Source organism: Neoarius graeffei, chromosome 22 (genome assembly GCF_027579695.1).
Source record: "Neoarius graeffei isolate fNeoGra1 chromosome 22, fNeoGra1.pri, whole genome shotgun sequence".
Taxonomy (NCBI): domain Eukaryota; kingdom Metazoa; phylum Chordata; class Actinopteri; order Siluriformes; family Ariidae; genus Neoarius; species Neoarius graeffei.
In genome coordinates this window covers 24,069,264-24,087,546 of record NC_083590.1, presented here as the reverse complement: position 1 = coordinate 24,087,546, position 18,283 = coordinate 24,069,264, and the positions used below count along the sequence as shown (strand labels likewise).

At 42.2% G+C, this 18,283-nt stretch overlaps 1 protein-coding gene across 3 annotated transcripts in view; it reads left to right on the top strand.

Moving 5' to 3' along the window:
* The window catches only part of sh3bp5lb (SH3-binding domain protein 5-like, b), a 37,278-nt gene that overhangs the window by 4,431 nt on the left and 14,564 nt on the right, over positions 1-18,283 (top strand). For 2 of the 3 annotated variants that reach the window (XM_060904663.1, XM_060904662.1), the window contains exon 4: positions 12,182-12,343. In XM_060904663.1, coding sequence (XP_060760646.1) covers positions 12,182-12,343 — 162 coding nt within the window. Of the gene's footprint in view, positions 1-6,179; positions 6,309-12,181; positions 12,344-18,283 lie in introns of all 3 variants that reach the window. The other variant, XM_060904661.1, reaches the window with a different exon arrangement.

The window sequence follows — 18,283 nt, the reverse complement described above, 5'->3', positions numbered from 1 at the left end:
ACCTTCGGTCTCATTAGCCGGCGCCACAAAAACCACATCGCCAGGTCTCGCCTCATCTCCATAGCAAACTGCACTGGTGTTTATGCACCTTGAGCCAGCGCTGAGAGAAGTTGCAGAATTCAGCTGGCTATAAACAATCTAAATAAATATTTATAAAAATGTAGAAAAAGTTTATTAATATGACGAAATAAATATGTGCAAATTATTAAGCCTGAATTAAGAGTTTGGTAATACAGCGGCCGTATCCCAAATGACTGCCTACTGAAGCTCGAGTGCACTATATAGAGTTTAAAAATCCATTACTTCCTAGTAACATGTAGTGCACTTATATAGAAATTAGAGAGACATTTAGGAGTCAACCCTCGTTACCAGGCTACACGTTTTCATTTCAGTTCAGAAACAAAAACACACACGAGACCTCACACTTTAACACTAACCAGATAATTAAACAAACAAACAAAAAAAGAAATCATTAAACATGAAGAGTGCACGCTTTTTTTGTTTACGTATTACGTAGATGTGCTTATTACGTGTCAATTTGCGCATGCGGGACACTTTTGGGTCGTTTTCCGTTCATATTGGAGATCGCATACAAGTCTCATATAATTGGTAATGTGAACGGCCTCACAAAAAAATCGGATTTCACAACAAATCGGATATGGGTCGTTTCAGGTTGCAGTCTGAACGTAGTGTTAGGCACACATAAAGAAATACTGGAGACCAAAAACGGCTTAAAAATAATGAAATGAAACATTTCAACATTAAAACAATACTATAAACAGTAAGCTATAATAAATAAACGAAACAAAGTCAATATCTGGTGTGAGACGACCCTTTGCTTTAAAAAAAAAACAATAGCAGTCTGAGGTCCAGTGAGTGCAGTTTGATGTGGAAATGATCTGTAGGTTTTACTGAGCATCTTCCAGAACCAGCCACAGTTCTTCTAGACACTGACTGTCACACTCGCTTCATTTTGCACCAAAACCCAGCAGCTTTCATTATGTTTTCTTTTTTAATCTGGAAAGTGCTGTCTTATGGAATACGCTGCTCAGATACAAACTTTTTTTTCTTTTCTGTAATGTTTATTTTTGTGCTGGAAAATGAAACGAATGTTTGGACTCTTAAAATGGTTTTGTACCGACTGGATAATGTAGAAGTCATAAAATAGAAATCTATAACAAAGTTTGTATAAAAAACCAAAACAAAACAGGGGGCCCAAGACTTTTGCACAGTACTGTGTGTGTGATATATCGGCGGGGATTATACCGACCAGTGGCAGAAGCATCAGAGTTTCTATTGCTTGCGAAGGTTCGACAGTGGAACGGTTGACACAGCTAGATTTGCGCTGTAGGAGCAGAGTGTTGGTTCAAGTTGAACTTGATTCAACTTTCCTTTTTTTTTTTTTAAAGATATTTTTTTGGGCTTTTTGCACCTTTACTGGATAGGACAGTGCAGAGACAGGAAACGAGCGGGAGAGAGAGACGGGAAGGGATCGGGAAATGACCTCGGGCCGGAACCGAACCCGGGTCGCCCGCATTCATGGCATGGCGCCTTAACCACCTGAGCCACGACGCCCCCTTGATTCAACTTTCTGAGCATCACGCAATGCTCATCATTATTATCCATACAGGGCACTTTTTTTTCGATGGAATAAAAACGTGTTCTATTCCCTTCTAGCAGCTTCCATTCATTTGGTTTGATAGCATGCAATATTGTTAGCATATCGCTTATCCTACGTGTATTACATCACTCTACCCAATGGAGAATGAGCGTTGAATATGGTTTACGATATTGCATGGTTGTCAAGACAATGCGACGTCACATGTCAGAGACGTAAAACTTTTGCGCTAGCGAGCGAGCGACTGGGATAATTTGTAAACAAACATGGCCGCCAGGTTTGCTTCCTTAAATCTCATCTCATCTCATTATCTCTAGCCGCTTTATCCTTCTACAGGGTCGCAGGCAAGCTGGAGCCTATCCCAGCTGACTACGGGCGAAAGGCGGGGTACACCCTGGACAAGTCGCCAGGTTATCACAGGGCTGACACATAGACACAGACAACCATTCACACTCACATTCACACCTACGGTCAATTTAGAGTCACCAGTTAACCTAACCTGCATGTCTTTGGACTGTGGGGGAAACCGGAGCACCTGGAGGAAACCCACGCGGACACGGGGAGAACATGCAAACTCCGCACAGAAAGGCCCTCGCTGGCCCCGGGGCTCGAACCCAGGACCTTCTTGCTGTGAGGCGACAGTGCTAACCACTACGCCACCGTGCCGCCCTGCTTCCTTAAATACGGAAGATTTTGCGAGAGTTTTGACGCGTTGAACACCTGAAAAGAATGTGTATGTATAATAATAAATAACAAGTGTTGCCAAGCAAAACAAACCTCACCCGGTAGCACTTATGATGAATATGAAGGAAGATATCGCGAAAAAATGATTTTGACCTTTTTGGTGATCTTGACCTTGTGTGTGAACTTACTTGGCTAATAAACATGGTTCTGATTCTGTCGTCCGCTGCGACAGTGTGTGTGTATGTCAGCCTGGTTCGGAGGTTTCAGTTTTGAAAACTTTAAGAGGTAAGAGTAGAATAATATAAAGTACAGACAGTGGAAGCTCAGTGGAACGCGCTTTCCCTCTGTAATAAGCATAAACCTGTCTGAAAGCGATTTCTTTAGTCCATTTATTTATAATTTATATTTATAGTAATAAATCAACAGAACGGGGAAGTTTTTATCAGTGGGGTTTAAAAGTGGACGTGGCCAAACCCCCTTCCTTTGCGTATGTAAACAAGCCAAGAAACCATCCAATGACAGCAGTGTATGCAAATGAGTCAGGTAGTGTGGGCGGAGTCTTTCTGAGGCAGCACTCCTGCAGTCTGATCTCAGAGCTTTTTTTTTTTTTTACCTTTTTGGTCACCGTGACCTTGACTTTGGCCAGATGACCTCCAAAATTTTGGAGGTTCTATTTGAGACCTGTGCCTAGGGATCGACCGATATGTCTTTTTCAGGGCCGATACCGATTATTATGGAATTGGGATGCCGATAACCGATATGTGCAACCGATAAATGTCTCATCTCATCTCATTATCTGTAGCCGCTTTATCCTTCTACAGGGTCGCAGGCAAGCTGGAGTCTATCCCAGCTGACTACGGGCGAAAGGCAGGGTACACCCTGGACAAGTCGCCAGGTCATCACAGGGCTGACACATAGACACAGACAACCATTCACACTCACATTCACACCTACGCTCAATTTAGAGTCACCAGTTAACCTAACCTGCATGTCTTTGGACTGTGGGGGAAACCGGAGCACCCAGAGGAAACCCACGCGGACACGGGGAGAACATGCAAACTCCACACAGAAAGGCCCTTGCCGGCCCCGGGGCTCGAACCCAGGACCTTCTTGCTGTGAGGCGACAGCGCTAACCACTACACCACCGTGCCGCCACCGATAAATGTAAACATTATAATTCACATGAAATTAAACATAGCACACACTGACACAGACCTTCATATCCATGAAATGTATGTTTAATTGTAAAATTGAACATGAAATTTTGTGCAGGGAGATGCCAGCAGCATTTGTACAATAAAGTCAAACATTAGTTAGAATAAAATGAGAAATAAAATAAAATAAATATTCGCCAATAAAAAAATAAATCACTCCCTACTATATTACAGCTCACCATTTTCAGTGGAAAATAAATGAAAATACACTCTGGATTCTTTTACACTAAGAACTAAGTAAGACTTACCAACTTCAAGTAGTTTTTAAATAACAAATCAAGTGTAGGGAGCTGCGTGCAGCATTTTTTAAAAAGTAAAATCAAACATAAAGTAGGCGATCACTCCCTATTATGTAACAACTTAACAAGTAACCATCTACATTCTAATGCTTTTAATGCCCGAGCCTAATATTCCCAATTTAGGAGGATTATATTGTAGTGAAGGAAGCATTACATGTAGTTTCAGTGAGACTAGTTGGTTGTAGGCTAATTCAAGTGCTTCCTTCCGTAAGCTAAGTTTGCGTGGCTACACAGATGCAAATGGACAATTTTAACGAGTAGTAGATGAAGAATGTAAACATGTAATGATGTTGTGCTCTTGCAACTTGTGTGTTTGTGACTTATTGCGGCAAAAGCAGCGTGTCCTTACCTTGAAGTGGGATCTGCTTCTGCCCGAGTGCCCGTACGGCCGCCTTGAAACAGTTCACAGCGTTTAGCTACGCGTGTTGATTGGCTGTATCCCTTGTGCCGCTTCTGCCCGAGTGCCCGTACGGCCGCCTTGAAACAGTTCACAGCGTTTAGCTACACGTGTCGATTGGCTATATCTCTTGTGCCAAACAAATCAGATGTTGTGGTGGGCGGGACCGTGTTCTTGAACTCAGAGAGGCGAGTGCAGGAAAGAACGTGCAGTGACAGTCGCGTTAGGAACGAAATGTGGCTGCAAAAAGGCATGTTATTGGCATATCGGTGGAAATTATGACCGATACCGATAACCCTAAAAATGCAGAGTATCGGCCCGATATATCGGCCAGGCCGATTATTGGTCGACCCCTACCTGTGCCCGTCTGTCCTGAAAGTTTCATGAAGATTGGTCCAGCCGTTTTCCTGTAACATCATTTACAAAAAACCAATACCTTGACCCCTGGTGGATTCAGTCCTGGGCGAGGTGGTGGTGGTAATAATAATAATATTGGCTGGCTTTTTTTTTTTCATGGTACATTCCATTCAGGAATTTTTGAAGTCATTTTTAATCTTGCTTTATTTCTTAATTAACGTGTTATTCAATGACGTTTTCGGTTTTAGTAACCTTATATCGTAACTCTTATTGGCAACTAATTGCTATTAAATATGATACTTATCGGCCTATTCGGTTTTTAGCCATGTTGAATTTAGTTCGTTTGGTCCACGGCAGGCGTCGCTTATCCGCGCGATCTTCACGAGACTCGTGCGAGACTTCGAAATGTGAAGTGTCAGCCAGGTGTCAGTGCCGCCATTTTGAAAACCGTTTTCCAAACGAAGTATTGCACAAAAACGAGTTTAAATGACGATTACTGCCTACTTTTTTCAAACTTTCCTGATTGCTCTCAAAACAAACAAAACTTCCGGCTTGATTACGTCAGCATTCGAAAGAAGGCGCGCGCGTCTTTTGACAGCGCTGGTGGATGTCGGTGACTTTGATTTCTGCTGTACGTTTTACTTCCGTCCTACGATGTCTCGCACAGGTCTCAACGAATCTCGCTTACGGCCATCGCTTTGACATACGGACTGATATATTACAGAGCATATTTCAAACACTCATCACTTGCTACAACAGTGACAAAATAGCGATCAAAAATGCATTCCGATATTTAATAAAATGAGAAATGGAATTTTGATGATGATAAATTTGTCTTCAGTTCCCCTTTAAATGTCAATTTCTTAGTTCCTGTATATCCTCAGAACATTTCAGGCATTTTGACCAAATAAAGCGGTAAGATTCTTATAGGGGTGGGACGTCTGAACATTGGACAACAGGAGAGATTGATTATGACCAATGAACAAATCATTGCGCATGGTATGCGTTTCTTTTGAAGTGCGCCCCCCCCCCCCCCCCCCCCCCCCCCCAAGTTGTTGTCCAGAACATTCATGCTTTGCATCATTAGGAGCAAGATAAAGCTTTGTTTGAGGTATAGAATTATTCTGACGTGCAAAGGCAAACTGCAGTATCTGCATATTGTGTCGGTGGCAAAAGACGGTCCAGTTGCGTCACCTATTCACTATTGGACTGTCTTTTACCACCAACACGATATGCAGATACTGCGGTTTGCCTTTGCACGTCAGTATTATACGGTTATGGTCCAAGAGTTTCCGTACGCTCTGTCGCTGCCACTTCGTTTGTTAAATGTGATCCCTGCCTTCAGGGGTTTTTGCTTGTCCTTCAGTGGGTCTGTATCAAACCCAGAGTGTTTACCTATCTGAAAGGGTTCCATTTTTTTGAACCCTTTTTTAAGAAGCTGCAAAGGAACCCTTTATCCGAACATGATGGGTAAAACAGATCAAGACCGTGTTGCATTGTGATATTTCATGCTGATCAAGTAAAACTAAGATTTTGCTAAAATGCATGAGTTGTGGATTTTTTTTTACATGTCTGTTATGATAATCCATATTTTAATCTCTTGTTTTAAGGAAGCACGTTCCAGCTACAGGAAAATACTCACCGAGTCGGCACGCAAACTTAACGCTCAGGGCTCCCAGCTTGGCGCGTGCATCGAAAAAGCCCGGCCGTATTACGAAGCCCGTAGACTAGCGAAAGAGGTGCGTGAAAGAGTCTTGCCTTTTCCAAAGCATTTCATCATCATCATCATCATCATCATCCTCGATGCAGGAATCCTTGTTATGAATATTTGTCGCCGTACTGCTTGGGAACGATAACGATGTTTTCCATTAAACAAGCGTAGAGAAATTGATCTCAAAAATATCCTTTGGCTTAATGATCATTACAGGGCAAGACAGTCCATGTGTTCCGTAATGCGATTAACCCCTGGCAAGCACAAGATATGATTTTCAGATCACTTTTCATTAGCATTGTTAGCATCCAATCTCCAAACATGTAATTGCGCTGGTGGAAAACACTCAGCCAAGGCCACGGGGTGTAATTGAAAACAATTGAAACAGAATTGGTTTGTTTGATTGAAACAGAACTGGATTGAAGTTCGACCTGGTTCGCCTCTCGCCGAGTACACTCTATCTAGGACACAAAGCGGTGATTCCTGAGGCCTAATAAGAGTTTATTAGGATGTAGTGTTTTTCTTCTATGCTAATTCTCCATCACGGGAGTATCCAGCCCACCACCGAGCGTCTAACATCCCGAAGAATTTCGTTTCCTCTCCTAATCTAATGCCCCTGCCTGTGCTGTTCAGATTCAGCTCTCCCTGAAGACCTCGACTGAGTTGTGTTAGATTGGATTTGGAAGTGAATTCTGTCCAAGTGCAGATCTTTAAAGGCAATATTGGTTACCAGTGCTACTCCGAATTGGTATTCAGGGCAGAGGATGGGTTCGGTCCTGCTCCTTCCTGGGACAGCTGAAGCGTATCTTTGGCAAAAATTATGCCCGTGTTCGAACAGGAGCTGCCATCAATCTCTTTGTCGTGACCTTAAACTCAGAGTAACCTTATGCATCCGTGGAGGCTTTCTCTTTCCAACCCATAACTTTGAATCGATCTTCATTGAGGAGCATTTTGTCCAAAACCAAATTAGACATCATGCTCAGTGGCGGTGGCAGTGACATTTTTTTTTTCCACTAAGTTAGCTGTCTGAAATATGGCCTGCTGTTCCAGGTTCCATCCATTTATTGATTGTTTGGAGGCTTTTCACTCCAGCACAGCAGTTTCTTCTTCTGATGAGTCAGCTTTCTTCTTTTTCAAGTTTTAATCTAAGCGTTTTTGGCTTAGGTAGCGTAGAATCGTGTATAGGATTCACGCCTTGCAGGATTTAGTCTACGCCAGGTATCATTTTTAATGAATGGTTTAAAGGGATCCTCCAGTGGATTTATTTTCAAACTTATTTCAAGTAAAAGTAGTCGCATATTTCAAAAAAAAAAAATCTCACTTTCATTTTCAGAGACCAAATAGTGTTCGAGAGAAATGAATTTTCTTTAAAATGCCACAGATGGGTTTCCTGCGTTAGTGATGTACGGTATGCGATGATGTCAGGCAGCAGTCGCTTGGAGCAACTCGGTTGTTTATATTCTCGGTTTACGTCAGAGTATTTTACCAAATTGATCAGTTTTTAAATAAGTATGCCTCATTGTAGAGCATGATGCTAAAAAGAAAGCACGAGCTGGAACTAGACTGCACTTCCGCAGAGAAAACGCAAAGTGTGCTTAATCAGCTGGAACAGAGAATCACCGACAGAAACTGGATCAAGCATGAGACCTCACGCTGCAAAATCTTTTTTTTTTCCACATGATCTACAGAAAGTGTGTGGCTGCGTGCTTTAAAATCTCGGTTTAAAATGGCTCACCTCACAGCACATGACACTTTGTGCTTTAAAATCTGTTTTAAACCATGCCACACACACTTAATTTATGGAATCAATTTTGTGCCAAAATGTTCATACAATACTTTTGAAATATCAGACAAAAACAACAAATCAAAATACAAAAAAAAAGTCAAGTTTTTTAGACTGGCAAACAAATTATTCGTGTAATCGTGCAAAATATCAGTCTATTACTCTTCAGAAACCTTTTGTTTTTGTTCCGCGTCTTTCTCAGTTTTGTTTGACGTAATTTATTTTGGTTGCGATTCCAGCTCTCTCGTTTGCGCTCCCTGACTTTTTGCTTGCAGTTTTGGCACAAACTTCCCGTGTGGGTGGGCTGTCCAGGAATGCATTCCCATTGGCTAACTTGTGTTTGACTGACAGCTACGCTCAGCCATTCCCTACTCGGATTCTGGCGGACTGTTTGACGAGTGAGCGATCCATTGACGGTAAACGAGGATCGAGTGGACTTCAGTGGCGACTATGATATTGAATTAATTCAACAAAGTGTAAGTGCAGGACAAATGTGCTGTATGTGTTGCAGTAGTGCACATTATGCAGGTGTTTCGTGGCAAGTCAAATGTTAGCCTTAGCTCCACTACCCAATATAATAGCTGTCTTGCTAACGTTAAACACGCCTGGATAATGTGCACTACTGCAACACATACAACACACTTGTCCCGTATTTACACTTTGTTGAATTAATTCAATATCATAGTCGCCACTGAAGTCCACTCGATCCTCGTTTACCGTCAATGGATCGGTCACTCGTCAAACAGTCCGCCAGAATCCGAGTAGGAAATGGCTGAGCGTAGCTGTCAGTCAAACACAAGTTAGCCAATGGGAATGCATTCCTGGACAGCCCACCCACACGGGAAGTTTGTGTCAAAACTGCAAGCAAAAAGTCAGGGAGCGCAAACGAGAAAGCTGGAATCGCAACCAAAATAAATGACATCAAACAAAACTGAGAAAGACGCGGAACAAAAATAAAAGGTTTCTGAAGAGTAATAGACTGATATTTTGCACGATTACACGAATAATTTGTTTGCCAGTCTAAAAAAATTGACTTTTTTTGTATTTTGATTTATCGTTTTTGTTTGATATTTCAAAAGTACTGTATGAACATTTTGGCACAAAATTGATTCCATATTAATTTACCCAGCACCGGCTGTAGATCATGTAAAAAAAAAAAAAAATTGAGTGCGAAGTGTCATGTCACGCTGCGAGCTGAGCCATTTTAAACCGGGATTTTAGAGCACGCAGCAACATGCACTACACGCAGCTTACCATCCACACTTTGTATAGATCATGTAAAAAAGATTTGCAGCACGAGGTCTGATGTCTGATCCAGTTTCTGTCTATAGGGGTGTTCACACGGCAACTTTTACTCCGGTGTAGTACCGGGGCTGCCCCGGTAGAGCATTCACACGGTACAAAGTTATAGCGGTGTAGCCCCTGAAAGCTGCTTAAACCGGTGCAAGTCTAACCCTGCTCGGGAGGTGGTTTAAGAAATTTACTCCGGAGTAAATGCTAGTTTGCGGGGCAGCTCCGATATAAAATGGGACGTCTGAACGCTACAGGGGTAGACTCGCTACGCGTGAGGAGAGTTGATTACATACGGGCATTGCATAATTTGCATCCTGGTATTTTGCGCTTCCAAAATGGCGAATATCAACAACAACAGAACTGTGTGTCTTCCAGTGTTGCCAGATTGGGCGGTTTTAAGTGCATTTTGGCAGATTTGAACATATTTTGGGCTGGAAAACGTCAGCAGTATCTGACAACACTGGTGTCTTCATCCACGTTGTTTTCCCGGTGCTTGGTGATGCCATGACAACCGGGAAAAGGAAGTACATTTTCACGCATGCGCATATTTCATTTCCGCATTATTACTATCGTATGGCACGGTCGCAAAAACTGCCGTGTGAACGCAAGTGGGGCTGCACCGGTGCTAACACGCTTCTCTCTAGTAAGCAGGATTGTGAGGTGTGAACGCTCCACAAAATTTACACCGGTGTAAGATATATCGCAACAAAATACATCGGTGCAGCATCGATGCAAATATGTGCCGTGTGAACACCCCTCATGATTCTGTCTTCCAGCTGATCAAGCACACTTTGCATTTTCTCTGCGGAAATGCAGCCAAGTTCCAGCTTGTGCTTTCTTTTTAGCATCATTGTGGCATTTATATGCTCCACAGTGAGGCATACTTTATTTAAAAACTGATCAATTTGGTAAAAATGCTTGCAAAACTACGATGTAAACGGAGAATATAAACAGCTGAGTTGCTCCAAGTGAGCGTTACCTGACGTCATCGCGCACGCAGGAAATCCATGTGGTATTTTAAAGAAAATTCATTTCTATTTGGTGTCTGAAAATGAAAGTTTGATTTTTTTTTTTTTGGAAATCTGTGACTACTTTAAAATAAGTTTGAGAAGGAGGATCCCTTTAAAGGACATGGGACATGGATTTTTACCTGGGCATAATTATGTATAAAGGACATAAGAAATGCCATCTAAATCACTGCAGGGCGTCAAAAATGTGAAAATCATCACATTATTCAAGTTTTTTTATACATCAGTGTAAAACAATGATTCGTTAATGAGCTAGGTGGTCACGTGACCCGTGACGCAACAAAAACTTTCCAAGGAGCCAGCGCTTGGGAATCTAATGTAAACAGGTTACCGAAATGGACACCATCGACAGTGACATTCCCGATGTTTCACAGAGATGTGAAGTTAGACCCTATCAATTCCAACCGATAGCTGGAAATTCACATGAACATGGATCTTGTCTTTACTCTGACGGGTCAGATGATTCTGAGAGTGAGAGTTCATTCAGCCCTCATGAAACTGAAAGTGGTCGGCTCGATAACACTTCCTGGTAAGTTAAAAACAGCTCTGCTCAAAGGCTAATGATCTGTTGAAAGAAGTATTATTTTTGTATCATACATTGAAAGTTCATCATAGATCTAGCTAAAGTCCGTTGCAAGCTAGTTTTTTTTTTGCTGATATTTTTCGAGATTGATTGAGATACAATGCTTCCAGAGTCCGAGATGAAAACATTCAAAATGGCGAAACGAGTCAGAATTATGATAATCAATAATTGATACACCCAAAATTATAATACTAACCCTTACCTCGGCTTTCAGTCGCTTAGCGCAGAGGTCTTCAACAGGGGGGTCGCGAAATCGCACCGGATCACTCATATCAACAAAAATATTCCTGCCCTGTCCCCTGGCCTCCGTGCAGGGATGCAAACAGCGCGCCTTTCGGCGGATGCCGCCTTTTTCACGGCTGAATCGCGCAGATCCGATTTTTAAAAAAAAATAGCGATATTAATTCATGAAACATGAAGTATAAGGATGAGAAAAAAAACAGTTTAAATCGGGAAGCTGCGCACATTTGTGCAGCCTGGCGCAAATGTGCGCAGCTTCCCGATTTAAACTGGTTTTTTTTTTTTTTTCTCATCCTTATACTTCCTGTTTCATGAATTAATATCGCTCAGTACCTGAGTATTAATGTTGAAAGAATCCTCAGTGAAATGGTCCGAACACAGTTTGTGGGAAACAGTAGGTGCAAAGTTTTTTCAACAGGTGTTCTGTGAAGTTATCCTACCTCTTGGATTTGTCCTACCAAGCCTACTGCGCATGCGCGAAGCCTACTGCGCATGCGCAGGTGAGCCCACACTTTCCTCAGCTTCGGTCCTTGGGGAATGCAAAAAAACTTACTCCAGGGCATTTCCCATTGGAATTATTGCAACCATAAGCAGCACAATACACCATGATGTCCAATGTACTTTAAAGACTATAAAAACAATTTTCTTGTCATCCACTTCTCCATTCATCTACCCGCTTGTGCTGTGCCCGAAAGTTTTTGTGACGTATGATCACGTGACAGCGGCTCTTCCGGTCGCAAAAAATGCATATCGGAAGTCGAGCAGAAATGCCATATAATCATCACGAATATAACGATTTTGCTGAATTTAATAGATGATTTTGTATTTGTTGATGCAATTAATTCATATTTTTAATGGAAAGAAACTGATATAGCGTGCTTTTATGTTTCATGTCCCATGTCCTTTAAGAGAACGAGTGACTGACGGAGAGATGTCCGGTTGATGTTTGATTGACGGGACGCTTTTACCAACAGGCGCAGCAGGAAACGCAGAAGGCAGCGCTGCGCTATGAGAGGGCCGTGTCCATGCACACGGCTGCGAGGGAGATGGTGTACGTGGCCGAGCAAGGCCTCCTGGCTGACAGGAACACGCTGGATCCAACCTGGCAGGAAATGCTCAATCACGCAACAGCCAAGGTACAATAAATAAGCAATGAAAGATTAATTAGAAAGAGGGCTGTACTCTTAAACTTACAAACAACCGTATGAAGTATGTCGAAGTCGTATTTAAACCCTTCTAACTAGGTAAAATACCTTCTGAAATGTCAAGGGTACATTGAGTAATGCATTTTAAAGAGGCTTTGAGCTGTCTTGACAAAAGCCAGAACTGAGAAGTAGCCTTTTCAGCTTTGGGCTTTCCCAAAGCACTATAGTTTAAAATGTTGTAATCCAACATGACATTCAGGGTTTTTTGCTTTTTTTTTTTTTAATTCACGAAACTCGCACGTGGTAGATGAAAGTGCGTCACTAGAAATGATGAAAAATGAAACCTTAGAAAAGCATAATTACGTAGCACGCTTCTATAAAGCAGTTTCACCGAGTGTGCAGGTAATAAATACAGTCCTTCAGAGGTAAGTGTTCTTACCTCATTAACGCCTTCCCATGGATTCTGTCAACTCCCTGCTGCCTAAACACTTCCTCTCAGGGACCAATCAATGAAGGTGATTAATGCGTCCCTGCTCACACCGATCAAGGTTACATGTCTTTATTTGGATTCCCTACAGGTCCTACTTGCAGCTGGTGCTGTAACAGTGCTGATGTGGAAAAGAAGAATTTTTGTTGCTTACATTACAGGACATGTACGAGGAGGGTTTGTTCATCAGTCATCTGGATGACACCCACAACTCTCTTTATTTCTTTCGTGCTGCTGAATTCTCAGACCCGATCGGTCAGAAGCAGGCTTGTAGTACCCGAGTCCGACTCGTGCTCTAATTTTAAGGACTCGCGACTCAACTTGGACTAAGACTCGTGCATTAACTGCATTCGGACTCGTAAATTGGAGACAAGGACTCGGATTTTTTCTTTATTTTGTAACATGCCATAATAATTTGGTATAAGATATTTATATCTGGGGCGGCACGGTGGTGTAGTGGTTAGCGCTGTCACCTCACAGCAAGAAGGTCCTGGGTTCGAGCCCCGTGGCCGGCGAGGGCCTTTCTGTGCGGAGTTTGCATGTTCTCCCCGTGTCCGCGTGGGTTTCCTCCGGGTGCTCCGGTTTCCCCCACAGTCCAAAGACATGCAGGTTAGGTTAACTGGTGACTCTAAATTGAGCGTAGGTGTGAATGTGAGTGTGAATGGTTGTCTGTGTCTATGTGTCAGCCCTGTGATGACCTGGCGACTTGTCCAGGGTGTACCCCGCCTTTCACCCGTAGTCAGCTGGGATAGGCTCCAGCTCGCCTGCGACCCTGTAGAAGGATAAAGCGGCTAGAGATAATGAGATGAGATATTTATATCTACGTTAATTTGTGCTAATTTCATGCAAGAGTGTCACACCTGCGCGCCTTGGTGCGTGCATCAGATAGACTTTCGGGTGCGCTCCAGATTGCACGTGCGCCGTAAACGACTCGGACCTGCACAGGATTAAAGTGTGCGCCGATATTCGTTCAAAAGTTTGGGGTCACTTTGAAATGTCCTTATTTTTGAAAGAAAAGCACTGTTCTTTTCAATGAAGATCACTTTAAACTAATCAGAAATCCACTCTATACATTGCTAATGTGGTAAATGACTATTCTAGCTGCAAATGTCTGGTTTTTGGTGCAATATCTCCATAGGTGTATAGAGGCCCATTTCCAGCAACTCTCACTCCAGTGTTCTAATGGTACAATGTGTTTGCTCATTGCCTCAGAAGGCTAATGGATGATTAGAAAACCCTTGTACAATCATGTTAGCACAGCTGAAAACAGTTGAGCTCTTTAGAGAAGCTATAAAACTGACCTTCCTTTGAGCAGATTGAGTTTCTGGAGCATCACATTTGTGGGGTCGATTAAATGCTCAAAATGGCCAGAAATATGTCTTGACTAGATTTTCTATTCATTTTACAACTTATGGTGGGAAATAAAAGTGTGACTTTTCATGGAAAACACAAAATTGTCTGGGTGACCCCAAACTTTTGAACGGTAGTGTAAAACCGATGAAAACACACTTAGTTTGCGAAGTATTGAGTTGCATTGTTGACACATTACCGAGGCTTGTTTCCTGATCCCCGATTTCCTGTTTCTCTTCTTTGAGTCTGCCGAGTCTACGATAGCCTGTTTGTGCCTCGCTCGGCCTGTTTTACGATTTTGCCTGCCGTTCTGGATTGTGTACCTGTCTTCACTTTATGTTAATAAACACGCCTTCGGCATTTACATCCGTCTCTGACAGAATACTTCACACTCCCTGATAAAGAGAAGCATGTTCACCTGTTCAGGAACAAACTAATGTTAATGGCGCTGAAACAGCCACCGTCAAATGGTGCGGTTGGAGTCTCGTTCTCGGATTCGACTCCAGTTTTTTTTTTAATGACTTGGACACTGGGGACTCGAGGTTTAGTGACTCAACTACTACACTGGTCAGAAGGTGTTGATTATTCTATAACAGCAACTTGGACAGTAAGGCAAATATTATTTTTAAATAGCAACAAGTTAAACAAGGATCTTGTAATTTAAGCAGGGCTGTCAAACGATTAAAATTTTTAATCGCGATTAATCTCATAAAATTATGTACAACCCCGATTCCAAAAAAGTTGGGACAAAGTACAAATTGTAAATAAAAACGGAATGCAATAATTTACAAATCTCAAAAACTGATATTGTATTCACAATAGAACATAGACAACATATCAAATGTCGAAAGTGAGACATTTTGAAATTTCATGCCAAATATTGGCTCATTTGAAATTTCATGACAGCAACACATCTCAAAAAAGTTGGGACAGGGGCAATAAGAGGCTGGAAAAGTTAAAGGTACAAAAAAGGAACAGCTGGAGGACCAAATTGCAACTCATTAGGTCAATGGGCAATAGGTCATTAACATGACTGGGTATAAAAAGAGCATCTTGGAGCGGCAGCGGCTCTCAGAAGTAAAGATGGGAAGAGGATCACCAATCCCCCTAATTCTGCGCCGACAAATAGTGGAGCAATATCAGAAAGGAGTTCGACAGTGTAAAATTGCAAAGAGTTTGAACATATCATCTACAGTGCATAATATCATCAAAAGATTCAGAGAATCTGGAAGAATCTCTGTGCGTAAGGGTCAAGGCCGCAAAACCATACTGGGTGCCCGTGATCTTCGGGCCCTTAGACGGCACTGCATCACATACAGGCACGCTTCTGTATTGGAAATCACAAAACGGGCTCAGGAATATTTCCAGAGAACATTATCTGTGAACACAATTCACCGTGCCATCCGCCGTTGCCAGCTAAAACTCTATAGTTCAAAGAAGAAGCCGTATCTAAACATGATCCAGAAGCGCAGACGTCTTCTCTGGGCCAAGGCTCATTTAAAATGGACTGTGGCAAAGTGGAAAACTGTTCTGTGGTCAGACGAATCAAAATTTGAAGTTCTTTATGGAAGTCAGGGACGCCGTGTCATTCGGACTAAAGAGGAGAAGGACGACCCAAGTTGTTATCAGCGCTCAGTTCAGAAGCCTGCATCTCTGATGGTATGGGGTTGCATTAGTGCGTGTGGCATGGGCAGCTTACACATCTGGAAAGACACCATCAATGCTGAAAGGTATATCCAGGTTCTAGAGCAACATATGCTCCCATCCAGACGACGTCTCTTTCAGGGAAGACCTTGCATTTTCCAACATGACAATGCCAAACCACATACTGCATCAATTACAGCATCATGGCTGCATAGAAGAAGGGTCCGGGTACTGAACTGGCCAGCCTGCAGTCCAGATCTTTCACCCACAGAAAACATTTGGCGCATCATAAAACGGAAGATACGACAAAAAAGACCTAAGACAGTTGAGCAACTAGAATCCTACATTAGACAAGAATGGGTTAACATTCCTATCCCTAAACTTGAGCAACTTGTCTCCTCAGTCCCCAGACGTTTACAGACTGTTGTAAAGAGAAAAGGGGATGTCTCACAGTGGGAAACATGGCCTTGTCCCAACTTTTTTGAGATGTGTTGTTGTCGTGAAATTTAAAATCACCTAATTTTTCTCTTTAAATGATACATTTTCTCAGTTTAAACATTTGATATGTCATCTATGTTCTATTCTGAATAAAATATGGAATTTTGAAACTTCCACATCATTGCATTCTGTTTTTATTTACAATTTGTACTTTGTCCCAACTTTTTTGGAATCAGGGTTGTAGTTAATCGCGATTAATCGCAAAAAAAATCTTTAAACATCTGTTTAAATTGTACTCAAATACATTTCTACATCAGAGCAAACATTTGAATATATGCTCTGAGGCTCCATGTCAATTATAAGGCTCATCTTCTCTATGATAGACAATATATCGGCCTAATGCACAAATATTTGGCATTCGGGTTTTGATATTAGATCTAGGCATGCAGCATATTCTTTCCAATGTAGCCTATCAGACATCTGTTGGGCATACTGTAGGTTATGTGCAAAATACAATTTGGAGAAATAACAGACTGTATTTTTTTTTTCTCAACTGTAATGGCTGCAAGCTACACTTCGAAGAGCAAAGAGGAAGTAGTTTGACTCCTGCAAGTTCATTCAAGTGAAGCAGCAGGCTATTTGGAAATCGTTAGGCTCCCTACAATCTACAGGTGGAGAAAAGGGAATGTGCGCATTCCCGATCGTAGCCCATCAGATATCAACACATTTCACCCGGTAAAGTGAAAGTAAACGGAACTCGCATCGCATATGCAGACTACAATTTAACTGACCATGTTGCGGGTTTATTTGACAAGTTGTAAAGCTACGTTTTACCACAAAGTTAATGTTGTAACTAGCTTTATTTTGCATGCTAGTCACCCGCGAAAATCTGCATTGTTCCTTACCAAGATGAGCCCAATTCACTGTATCCCCTCCAATAACGCCATCATTTTTTTAATCGCGATCAAATTAAATTGCGTTAACGCACTAATAACGCGTTAACTTCGACAGCCCTAAATTTAAGCCAAATAATAAACAGATTAAAAACTATTAAATGCTGTTTAGCAAAGGTATAGTCACTGATGAAGTTTGTAAGGAGACGTTAATTGAATCTGCTTTGTGGTTTCTCAGTATAATGACGAGCTTTATTTATTTAGCCTTACTGACTTCAAGAGAGAAAAAACAAGCAGATGTTGAAGCAACGAAGATATACACCGATCAGCCATAAAATTAAATACACTGACCGGTGAAGAAGTGAATAAAATTGATGATCTCATTACAGTGGCACTTGTCGAGGGGTGGGATATACAGGGGGCTGCAAAAGTAGTTATACAGTAATGAAAAACAAAATGTTCGCACAAAACGTTATTTTATTGATGATACAAACGTATCAGGCGGCACGGTGGTGCAGTGGTTAGTGCTGTCGCCTCACAGCAAGAAGGTCCGGGTTCGAGCCCCGCGGCCGGCGAGGGCCTTTCTGTGCGGAGTTTGCATGTTCTCCCCGTGTCCGCGTGGGTTTCCTCCGGGTGCTCCGGTTTCCCCCACAGTCCAAAGACATGCAGGTTAGGTTAACTGGTGACTCTAAATTGAGCGTAGGTGTGAATGTGAGTGTGAATGGTTGTCTGTGTCTATGTGTCAGCCCTGTGATGACCTGGCGACTTGTCCAGGGTGTACCCCGCCTTTCGCCCGTAGTCAGCTGGGATAGGCTCCAGCTTGCCTGCAACCCTGTAGAACAGGATAAAGCGGCTACAGATAATGAGATGAATGAGACAAACGTATCAATAATAAACACATTAATCCCAGGGATGAGATTTTTCTGCTTTTTGGACTCAAAAATGCTATTTTTTTATATTATTGCAAATCCATTGAGAGAATTTTTTGATTTATTGGTGGGTGGGTGGGGTTCGTTTATCCTAGTGACTGAGACTGAACTCGTCAGTCGATAGATGTAGACCAGTGTTTTACATTTCTATTCGAACGCCTCCATTTTGATTCCCGCACAATCTCGTTTA